Raw genomic sequence first — 12160 nt, forward strand, 5'->3', positions numbered from 1 at the left:
GTCTATGTCTGTCCTTGTCTGTCCTTTTGGCTGCCCATTAATGAGGTGGGAAATGCGGGGAGGCTCATCCAGGAGTTACCTTTGTGAGTTAGTGAATAAAGTAAACCTGAGACAAATGGTACCTCTGTAGTCCATCAGCTCCCTAGATACCCTTACGGTCCAATGCGTTGTGCTCCTGTGAATTCTGCACAATCCAGCTAAGATGCATGGGGAACTGCAGATGCATTGTTCCAGGCTGCGCGCCTCCTTCATCATGCTCCCTTTCTGCGCAAGTGCATTTATAGTCTTAACGAGCTGAGCATACGCAGAACGCTCACAGCCATGGGAGAGTGAAAAGCAGACACACGGATGTTAATGTGTTCAGTCCTTCAAAGATGGTGATTTGCCATGTGAAAGGGGGGGGGGGGGGGGGGCAGTAGGTTTGCCCAGTATGGGCCCAAAAATTTCTGGTGGTGACCCTGAACCCACAACATTTATCAAGCGTCCCTCCTTAGGATTGGTCCACTCATACTAGCATACAAGTAGACATTTCATGTATATGTTATGGCCAGAACCCGAAGTTTGGCCACTAACGGGTTCTGGCCAGCCAAAATGCGAAGTGGCCGTGCTAATGTGGCCAATGTCAGAAATGAGTTTATTCAGTTGGCTCCGGCTCCTCCCCTTGCGACCACAGCTGTGAGCGGCATCCCTTGTCACTGCCAGCCTCAGTTGATCTCCGCCTTGTTTCTATCCACGTCAGTGCAAAAAACAGTGCTAAATACCTTCATTCACAATGGTCAAAAATGTCATGTATGCAGGATTGCAACATGGCGGAGATCAACCGAGGCTGGCAGTGACAAGTGATGCTGCTCATAGCTTTAAATGCGGGGGGAGCAAGGGGAGGAGCTGAGAAGGGAGAGAGGCAGCCTCGCTGTTTGTGAACCTCCAAGCGGGTTCCATTACACCGATCATCGGAGATGGGGGGCTTGCAGAGGTGAGGGGAAAATGCTGGATGGGAGGGACGGAGGGGGCCGAGGCTGGCAACAACAAAGGATGCCGCTCACAGCCTCAATTCATTTCTAACATTGGCTGCGTTAGCACGGCCACTTTGCAAGGGGAGAAGGCGGGGCCGCAATTAATTTCTAACATTGGCTGTGTTAGCATGGCCGCTTCGCATTTTGGCCGGCCAGAACCCGAAGTAGGCAGACTTCGCATTCTGGCCGTAACATATACAACTGGAAGTTTAACCTGGGAACAAGTGGGGATCCAGCCCCAGGCCGGCCATGAGGCAGGTTTCACAGGTGGCAGAAGTGTGTGGGGGGTGGCGCCCACCTGACTGTGGGTGGAGCGCTGAACTGGAGGGGTAGCAGCCAGGAAGGGGCACAGCGGAGGTGTTGGGGGGGGGGGGGGGGGGTCAGCCCCACCCGCCATCACCAGGGTGCGCCCGTCCGCTCTCCCCCTCCAGCTATGTGCACACTGTACCTGCTGCTGCCCTTCCTGGCTGCAATTCCCCTCCAGACTACCGTTACTGGGGGCAATTATACTACCTAATGGGGGGGCATTATCACAAGGCAGCAAAAAGTCTAGAACCAGCCCTGAGGGGATCTTAACCTTTAATTAAAATAAGACACACACACACACACACACACACACACACACACACACACACACACACACACACACACACACACACACACACACACACACACACACACACACACACACACACACACACACACACACACACACACACACACACACACACACACACACACACGGATCTACAAACTCAACTGTAAACAAACAGAAAAAGTAAAATACAGGAAATGTGTGACCAAATGAAATCCCTTTAAACTGCAGCTTAGCTCAGATAATCTCCTGCGGTATGTTTTGTGTAACCAGCTCAAAAGAAACAATTCTTACCTTTTTAGCCAGTTCACTGGCTGTTATGCTAGGATCATATTGGATAGGATCACCAAGATACGTCCGAAATTTCACAGGAAACCCTCCATAAATAGGAACGAGTGGAAATTTAAATTTTTCATACATCCATCGAAATATCCCTGTTATGGGTGAGAAAAGCAGGTACAAGGTTTACAAGGTTAAGTAATACATTTTACTGCACTTATTTGTCTGTGTGTGGTTGCTCCATTTACTATTGACTTTTTCCCCCTTCATTGGGCATGATTCACAAAGCTTTGTCACCTGTTTTCACCTTATCTATGTTGCATTTTTAAACTCACTTAAAGCAAAAAAACCCAAAACAATGTAATTAACCATCTCAGCTGCCTGGACGTGAATGTTCCGTCCAGGTGGCTGCTGTTGCGCGCTTCTGCGCGCGCCCGTGTTGCCCCCCGTTAGCCCACCCGAACATAGCTCCCATTCATTAATCTAAGTCCCCGGTAGAAAGACTGACGACTTCTTACAGAAGCCGCCATCTTTCTGACAAAAATAAAGTTTCCCGTCCTCCTTATGCGAGCACTCTCGCTTTTAGGACTAAAATAATGTTTTGACTGTGGCCATCTTGTGGCCAAATACTAAAACTACATCTATATACATTTTTTAATGAAATAAACACACATTATTACTCTTAAAATTAACTGTTTACCTCCCACACCAAAAATTACCTAAATAAAATGTTTTATGAAAAAAAGAAATTACAATATAAAAAAACAAAACAAAAAAACCAAAAATAGTTATCTAAGCGTCTGACCTTGTTTAATATGCATGTGAAGAGGATATATTACGAACATTTTTTTAAATTATAAGCTTGTAAAATAGTGATGGACACAAAACTGAAAAAATGCACCTTTATTTCCAAATAAAATATTGGCGTCATACCTTGTGATAGGGACATAAATGGTGTAATAACCGAGACAAATGGGCAAATAAAATACATAGGTTTTAATTATGGTAGCATGTATTATTTTATTACTAGCAGACCTAAGCCCGAAGCGTGCTGCGGCAAAAATGGGTGTGGCTATTACATCACATGGGCGGGGCTAACTAATGTAACAGTAAGGCAGTGGGCTAATATAGGTAGCCAGAATAGTTGCCCCCAGCATAGGTTAGATAGGTAGGTGCCCCCAGTATAGGTTAGTTAGGTAGGTGCCTCCAATATAGGTAGCCAGTATAGTTGCCACCAGAATAGGCTAGCTAGGTAGGTAGGTGCCCCCAATAGAGGTTAGATAAGTAGGTGCCCCCAGGATAGGTTAGATAGGTAGCTGCCCCCCAGTATAGGTTAAATTAGGTAGGTGCCCCCCAGCAAAGGTTAGATAGGTAGCTGCCCCCCAGTATAGGTTAGATTAGGTAGGTGCCCCCCAGTATAGGTTAGATTAGGTAGGTGCCCCCCAGTATAAGTTAGATTAGGTAGGTGCCCCCAGTATAGGTTAGATAGGTAGCCACCCCCCAGTATAGGTTAGATTAGGTAGGTGTCCCCATTATAGGTTAGATAAGGTAGCTGGCCCCCAGTATAGGATAGATAGCCGCCCCCCAGTATAAGTTAGATTAGGTAGGTGCCCCCATTATAGGTTAGATAAGGTAGCTGGCCCCCAGTATAGGTTAGATAGGTAGCTGCCCCCCAGTATAAATTAGGCAGGTGCCCCCAGTATTGTTTAGATAGGAAGCCGCCCCCAGTATAGGTTAGATAGGTAGCCGTCCCCAGTATAGGTTAGATAGGTAGCCGCCCCCCAGTATAGGTTAGATTAGGTAGGTGCCCCCCATTATAGGTTAGATAAGGTAGATGGCCCCCAGTATAAGTTAGATAGGTAGCTGCCCCCCAATAATGGAGGGGGGAGCCGCGGTGAGGGCAGCCCAACCTTTCACTCCCTTCCTCTCCCTGGGCCGCCCTCTATGCTCCCCCCTCCAGACTGCAGAGTAATGCGCAGGGAACTGCTATAAACATCTACTCACCTTCCTGCGTTCCAATCGGCGCTCATTGGCCGCCGGTCTCCTCCTCTTGCATAGACGCTGATACACACGCTGCTTCCTGCTAAACAGATTCATCAAAAAAGCTGGTTGTGGGTTGGGTGCAGGTAGCGGGGCTTAAGAATTAGACCCTAGCTTGCAGCACAGACAGCTCCTTATCAGATGTTACACACAGCTGTAACAACATTGGAATGTAAACAAAAGATACTGTTATCTCTGCTTTGGATGCAGAGCCTAAGCCAGGAGTGTCAAACTCAAATACAAAGTGGCTCGAAAATGTACACTGGGACCTAGCTGCGGGCCAACCTCAAGGTCTATTGGCCACCCTTCTCCCTTATAAAGTTCCCTGGATTCTAGAGACCACCATGCTCCCCTATACAGTTCCCTAGTGTTTAGTGCTTTCCTCCTACCTCTCCCACTTCCCTAGTGTTGTAGTACTTCACCTTCAATATAGCTCCCCTGGTGGTCTAGAGTGTGTCAAATATAATGCAAAGTGGGGAAACCACTTGAGGGCCAAATTCAATGGCTCTAAAGGGGCCAGATTTGGCCCACAGGCCGGAGTTTGACATGCATGTCTTAAGCTGAAGGGGCTTTCCTGTGCAGGACAAAGTGCTGTGTTCAACTGTTTGAATCCTGTTCTGCTGCAATTTTTTTGCAATACCTTAGTAGGTTTAAAGCTGTAAAGAATCTATTAGAGCAAAGAAGAAATGCTGAGTTTCAGACCACTTTAAAAGAAAAGTAATATTGAAATGAAGTTAATCAGGAACAACTTACTTTGAGTGATTATTTTACTTGTAAATGTGCCGATAGGGTTATTTTTATTAACCCCCTTACGACCGACAAATGCCGGCCGCAAGGTGGCTCCCCCAGGACCACGTAATGCCAATTGGCGTCAAGTCCTGTGGGAGGAGATTGCAAGGGGATTGCGCGTGCCTGCTGAGTGACGGCGTGGAGCTACAGGTGACAAGCAGCTTACTATGAAATCCCCCTCATAGGCTGATGCCTATGAGAGGAGGGGAAATCATCTGATTACCGCCTAGGGCCAATTTAGTGGGGCGAGGGGGAGGGTGGTCGACTACAGTAATTTTTATTTATTTTTTTTTTTTAAAGGGCTCTTTTTTTATTTAAAAAAAAAACAAAAAAAACAAACAACTAATGGTCGCAGCAGCGATCAGAGCCCACCAACAGAAATCTCTGTTGGTAGACAGAAAAGAGGGCGAGGAAGATTCGGGTGCTTAGTTGTATGGCTCTGCAGCAAGCTGGTATAGCTGCAGAGAACTATATTGTAAAAAATGGCCTGGTCACAAGGAGAGTATACGCTTGTGATCCTTAAGTGGTTAATCAGGAGAAAAAGAGGTACCGTATATACTCGAGTATAAGCCGACCCCCCAACTTTTACCTTAAAAACCAGAAAAAAATTCTTAACCCAAGTATAAGCCAGGAGTAGAATAATGCAGCAGCTAAAACTATGTATGAAGGAAAGTATAATCAGATTAGGCGAAACAGTTTGTTAAGGATTAGCAATATCAATGCACATATAGGGGTGTTCATTAAAAGCATAGCACCAATTAAACCATAACAAGATGGATAAAGGAGGGCCCCTTTTGAGGCCCCTCTAGTCCAGGGGCCCCGATGCAGTCACAGCTTCTGAATCCACTGGCAGTAAAGTATAACACCACCACCACCCTCCCCCCCAGTACCCCCCATATGTCAAGTGTAATAGTGACATCCTTGACCCCCCCTCCCCACACAGTGCCCCCCTTTCCTTCAGCACAGCAGTGAGGTGACAGGTCCCCGAGTCTCCAAACACCCCCCCCCCCCCCCCCGGGTGGAACAGCAAAGTATTTTCCTGCTGTGTGTCTCCCCACCGTAATATGCTGAGCATTATTGATTAGCATCGGGAGCTTTCACTCACCAGTCAGAGCAAACAGCTAAGTATTTGCATGCCGTGTGTCCCCCCCCATCGGTATATGCTAACACGCTAATAGATATTAAGTATAGCAGGACTCGGGAACGGGAGCTTTTACTCACTCGTGCTCGCCGTCAGAATTCTCCTGCATGCCTTACATGGTCTCGCTTCGATGATGCCCTCTAGTGGCACCTCGCCACTGCTTGGCAACATCTGAGTGAGACCATGTCAGGCATGCAGGAGAATCCTGACGGAGAGAACGAGTGGGTAAAAGCTCCCGAGTCCCGCTATAAATATCTATCAGCGTGTCAGCATATACCGATGGGGGGACACATGGCAGGCAAATACTTAGCTGTTTGCTCTGACGGGTGAGTGAAAGCTCCCGATGCTAATCAACAACGCTCAGCATATTCCAGTGGGGAGACAAAAAGCAGGAAAATACTTTGCTTGGCACTTGATGGAAGAGGCACATTCGGGGGGGGGGGGGGGGGGCACTTCTACACGTGGTGGGGGCACTTGGGCACTGTAATGGCTCAAATATAAGCAGAGACCCGCCCTTTTGGGACAATTTTTTGCCCCCCCCCCCCCCCCAAAAAAAACAAACAAAAAAAAAAACATCGGCATACATTCGAGTATATAAAGTAAATTATGAGAAGTTTTGTTTCGTGAATTGAACATTTTATAAACATCTGCTGCGAAAAGCTCTCTTCCAATGTCCAATGAAATTATATAGGATTGAAAAAAAAATTCTTTGGAAACTGATTGGATGCTGTGTCGTTTATACTTCCTATAGTAAAACAGCCTCGGCACCTCCAGGGGCCCTCCCACACTGAAAATTGCAATCACGGTGCACTGAGATTTTCAGTTTGTGCAGAGTGGACGTTTCACCGTGATTTACAGATGCAATCAGCGTACGGGATTGTGTTTCCCGCCGTGGAAAAAAAAAAATTACATAGCAATGTTTGCAAAGCGATTTGCATGTGCTTCCATTATAGAGATATGGTGGCTGTCATACTTCAGTCAGAAGCATCTGATCTGCATGCTTGTTCAAGGTCTGTGGCTAAGGCCACATACACACATCAGACCATAGTCTTTGGAAAATGAAAAATAACAGACCAATTTTACCCCCTTCCATGTAGTATGAGAGCCATACCTACACAATGTATTCTATGGAGCTGAACTCCCCATCAGACAGCAATCTTTGCAAGATGCTGCACACAAAGATGCTGTACACATGCAAAAGATCAGTATCTGCAAAAGATCTGTTCCTGCAAAAGATCCGTTCCTGCAAAATGCATTCATAGTCTGATATCTGCAGATCATCATACACACCTTGTTTAACAGACATTCATCTGCAGATCTGATCCACCAGGATGGATTTTCAGATCTGCAGATGATTGTCTGATCTGCAGATGAATGTCAGTTAAACAAGGTGTGTATGATGATGATCTGCAGATCTCATAGACTATGAATGCAATTTGCAGGAACGGATCTTTGGCAGGACCAGATCTTTTGCAGATACTGATCATTTGTGTCTGTACAGCATCTGTGTGTGCAGCATCTTGCAAATATTTTTTTCTGATGTGGAGTTCAGCTCCATAGAAAAGACTGTGTAGAGTATGGCTCTCATACTACATGAAGGGTGGTAAGATTGGTCTGTGATCTTTCATTTTCCAAAGACTATAGTCTGATGTGTGTATGAGCCTTAAGAGTGTTGAGGTGGCCTTACATCAGGTGACTTGGTGGATGATCGACTATCTGATTTGGATTATTATAATCGGATGAAAATCGGTGCCGCCAAGTGCATGCCCGACCGACAATGCGACCAATTTTGGGCCGATATTGGTAGTATTAAATCAGTCGGACATGCTGCAAGATGTAAGGCCGACTTGTTCCAACACAATGAAACCTCAGATGCTGTGCCCCCGTAATGTGACCACCGGTGCCCAGTGCACTCTATACATTACCTGCCTGCGCCCGCCGCCGGCTCCGGGTGCTGTCCATCAATACACGCACCCCAATGGGTCGCCAAGTAACACGGGCGCATATGCAACGTCACACGCACTGCAGCCAATATCTCCTCCAGGCCCCCAAGTGCAGCCTTTATTCACTCCCCTACCCACAGCCCAGTATTTCCCCTTTGCCCCTTTCCTTGTTAATTGTTGTGGCCAGGACTTTCAGACCTGTTTTCTTGGCATTTCCCTTATCAAGAAAGTGTCACTTGCCACTGGGTAAATTGCTGCAACCGGGAGTGTCACAAATAGGACACACATTACCCAGTGTGCTCGGTGTTGCCTGTGACTCGTGTATAAGTCGACCCCTATACTTTTATTAAGCGAGTCAGACTTACATTTCTAGACTATACTTGAGTATATACGGTATTTAGTGATTTGATATAAAGCAAAAATCCAAACGCTCTATACCGCCATGACCGCATACCCACTGGTGCAGGATCTGGTCAGCAAAGCTACGTAGAACAACAGAAGGGATCTGCAAACTGCAGTGAGGTAGATAAAGCCGGAATTCTTGACTTGAAAATTAAACATAAAAAAACATACAGCCACAGGATCAACTAACGCGTGTCGGGCTCAGAATCTGCCCTTAGTCTTCGTTACACGACTAAAGGCAGCTTCTGGACGAAACGTGTCAGATGATCCTGTGGATGTATTGGTCTTCTTGTGTGGAATCTTTCAAATCAAGAAAACCGGCTTTTATCTACCTCACTGCAGTTTGCAGATACCTTCTGTAAGGATTATATAAATTATGCAGACTTCCAATTATCAATAGGCAAGAATAACGCATCTTACGTAGCCACCCAAGCGATCGGAATCCTTCCCGGAGATTCTGAGTAAACATGGGGATGATGGGCTGAAAGAGCAGAAGAGAAAAGGAGGGTTATAGGACTGATTATTCAAGGGTTGTCTTCAAATGTATCAATTTCCGTTACTGCAATCTAAAGATGCCCATTAACTATCAAATTTCCAAAACAATCGACCATTTGATCCGATCATTGCAATCCATCATAAATAATCATTTGGGCCCAACAATGGAGGTGAAAATGATAAGCAATCCAATCAGACATTTTGAAATACAGATCAACAGAATGACCCATAGAACGATCATTAGTCATGGATCGGCACCATTAATACGATCCGATCGATTGTACAGTTGGTGGATTAGAAGATTGTACCATTTATTGGCACCTTTATCCATCTGGTAATCAACATGCGCACTATTTTTTCCTCCACCAAAACAAAAGGTGTCCAAAACATTGACAACCTTCTGACTAGCAATCAGAAACCTGGAAACCGTTGCTGAGCTCGGGCTCATGAGGAACCAACCACCACTTGTCAAATTTACAGCCCCTATAATGCCTGCAATGTAAAAGAAACCGGACACCACTTCAGAAAATTCAGGATGTTTTATACACAGGTGTCAGTAGTTAAAGGTCTATCATGAAAAATTGCAGAATTTGAAATACATTAAAAACAAATAAAAAGTACATTTCTCCCAGAGTAAAATGTGCTATAAATTACTTTTCTGCTATGTTGCTGTCACTTATAGACGGTAGTAGAAATCTGACAGAACTGACAGGTTTTGGACTAGTCTCATGGTTGATTCTCACATTTTTCTTTATTTTCAAAAGCACTTAATGAACGGCAGTTACTCTATCCAAATGTTTTGCTCTGGTGACTGCTGACCAGGACAGATCAGATCTACACCAACCAAAATATCAGAAGCTTAGAGGATCTATTTCATGTGAGCTTCAGGGAGCAACCGAGGTGGTTACCCAGAGTGCCAGAGAGGCGTTGGGTTGGCCTATACCCCGGAAGCTCTGACGGGCTCTGAACGACTGCAATATCTGGAGAGTCCCTAACTGAAGGGGGGAATCTGATGTGAAGAGCAACATTATATCTCTGACAATTGCTATGTGTATCCAAGTTTAAGCGCAGCTTCCTTTCTTAAAAAGGGATCCTGTAACCTTAAAAAAAAAAAAAAAGTCACTTTCCTGGGGCTTCTACCAGCCTCCTGCAGACGTCCTGTCCAACGCTGGTCCTAAAGGATCCTCTGGTCCCACGCCGCCGCACACTTCCCATATTTTCATCTAATGAGACGAATGCCACTGCGCCTGCGCGGCCGCGTCCTGCGCAGGCTCAGTCCTAGAAAACCTTGTACGGCGCCTGTGCAGGATGCTCCTGGCAATGCGAGCAGGAGCGAGGTCACGCACAATGGTGTTTGTCTCGTTAGACGAGAAAATGGAAAGTGAGCCACTGCAGGGAACCAGAAAATCCTTGAAGACCAGTATGGGACAGGAAGTTCCGCGGGGGGAGGGGGCGGGGGGATAGAAGTCTAAGGTAAGTGAAACTTAAAAAACAAAAAAGTTAAAGATTCCCTTTACGTTGCTCTGTCCAACTGCTAGAATAGTGTAAAAACTGGTAGGGGCGCTGCCTGCATTTTTGTAAAGATCAAAAACCTGTCAGTTCTGTCAGATTTCTACTAACTACGGCGAGTGACAGCAATATAAGAGAAAAGTGAATTATACTTCTTAGTTGCATGTTTTTACATATATTTAACATTTTACAATTTTTCGTGATAGTGGTCCTTTAGCATTTGAGACATTATGGGGAGTTTGATGTGCGATTTAGGTCAGTAGAAATTAGCGATCCCAGCCGTTTTGTGCCACGTGACTTGATTAGCATCTAAAAGGCTTTATGGGTAAGAGTAATTATAGGATTTAAACTCACCACTTGAGCATCAATTGCCACTTGTGCAAAACCAGTCCTATTGCCCCACATGATGGTGTACATTTCATCACTAAACAATGCTTCCCGAACACCTCCTGGAGAGATCCCCAGCAAGTGGCCGTTCCTGAGAGCTTTCACACATTCTTCCTGTGGTCCGTGAATGACACTGAATACTTCAAGCAATGGTTTAAACCCTGTGTGTAATAAATCAGAGACAAGACATATACTTTACTAGAGTATTCCCTGATATAATAGGTATAATAATTATCCTGCATTTAAAAAAGTAGTTCAAAATTCACAGTTCAAGTGAACCGATTTTTACACTTTCCTTTCGAATGGCTAGTAATTTGAGACTTGAAGAGGTTTTAAATTATTTTATGAAAAGTATAAAAGTGTATCCAACATGTCACATGTTGAGATAAACAGGTGCATGTACAGTAGGGTTTCAACGCTATGAAATTACACGGTATGATGACGTTCAAAAAAAATACCATGGGATGGTATTATACAATTATTTGGACTTGGGCCCCCTTCCTTACATTAAATAATGTGCCCCCAACCCAGTAGTAGGTGGCCGCAGCATAGGTAGCCAGGGATAGGTGTAGCCAGTAGTAGGTGGCCGCAGCATAGGTAGCCAGGGATAGGTGTAGCCAGTAGTAGGTGGCCGCAGCATAGGTAGCCAGGGATAGGTGTAGCCAGTAGTAGGTGGCCGCAGCATAGGTAGCCAGGGATAAGTGTACCAGGAAAACCAGAGATTGTGCATGGTATGATTACCATGCACAATCAAACCGTGGTATACCGTCATACCAGTATACTGCAGCAACCCTAATGTACAGTGCAAAACATTAATAACCAGGCTGTTTTACTTGCTTTATCCTGAAAGAGTAAATTTTTTAGACATGGAAGTGACAGCTTCTGTCTTGTGGTAGCTTGTGGGGAATATAGAAAACATCACTGATAAGCAAATTAAAGCCATACAAGTTTTCCTGGCAGAATACAACTTCTGAGCTCAGGGGAGAGAGAGAAAAAAAGTCAATAGTTCACTTATTTTAACTCTGGGACACTTAAAAGGGCTGTCACTGAATATAGACAGTAAAACACTCAACCTACTTTGTAATTGTTTAAATATAAAAGAAAACCATGGAATATCTAAAATAATATTTTTAGGAGTAGGAGGATAAAAATAATTGTTTATCTCAACAGTTTATTTTCACCTCTGGTTCACTTTAACCTGTTTTGGATGCAACCCAATAAAATCTTTGTCTCTGAACAGGCATACAGATGAGACATTTCTGACAAGATTAGCTGCATGCTTGTTTCAGGTGTTACACTACTGCAGCCAAAGAGATCAGCAGGACTGGTATTGTTTGAAAGGGAATAAATATGGCAGCCTACATATACATCTCGCTTCAGGTTCCCTTTTTCCTATCAAAGAAATGTATTCTGTAGTTTTCAAGAGATAAAAAGACCAGCACTGCGCTGATGGGCATGAACACGGCGGCTCCCCCAGGACCCCCTAACGCCAATTGGAGTCAAGTCCTGGGGGAATGTTTTGCTGGGATTGCGCGCCACTTGAATGACAGAGCCCCGCTCCATCAGC

General features: G+C 45.1%; 1 protein-coding gene across 5 annotated transcripts in view; it reads right to left on the reverse strand.

Annotated features, from left to right (window-relative positions):
• The window catches only part of TMEM68 (transmembrane protein 68), a 77025-nt gene that overhangs the window by 9969 nt on the left and 54896 nt on the right, over positions 1–12160 (reverse strand). For all 5 annotated transcript variants that reach the window (XM_068237397.1, XM_068237392.1, XM_068237396.1 and 2 more), the window contains 3 exons: positions 10561–10754; positions 8623–8683; positions 1903–2042 (listed from right to left, as the gene is read on the reverse strand). In XM_068237397.1, the coding sequence (XP_068093498.1) occupies positions 1903–2042; positions 8623–8683; positions 10561–10754 (395 nt within the window). The remainder of the gene's footprint in view (positions 1–1902; positions 2043–8622; positions 8684–10560; positions 10755–12160) is intronic.

Source organism: Hyperolius riggenbachi, chromosome 5 (genome assembly GCF_040937935.1).
Source record: "Hyperolius riggenbachi isolate aHypRig1 chromosome 5, aHypRig1.pri, whole genome shotgun sequence".
Classification (NCBI taxonomy): Eukaryota; Metazoa; Chordata; class Amphibia; order Anura; family Hyperoliidae; genus Hyperolius; species Hyperolius riggenbachi.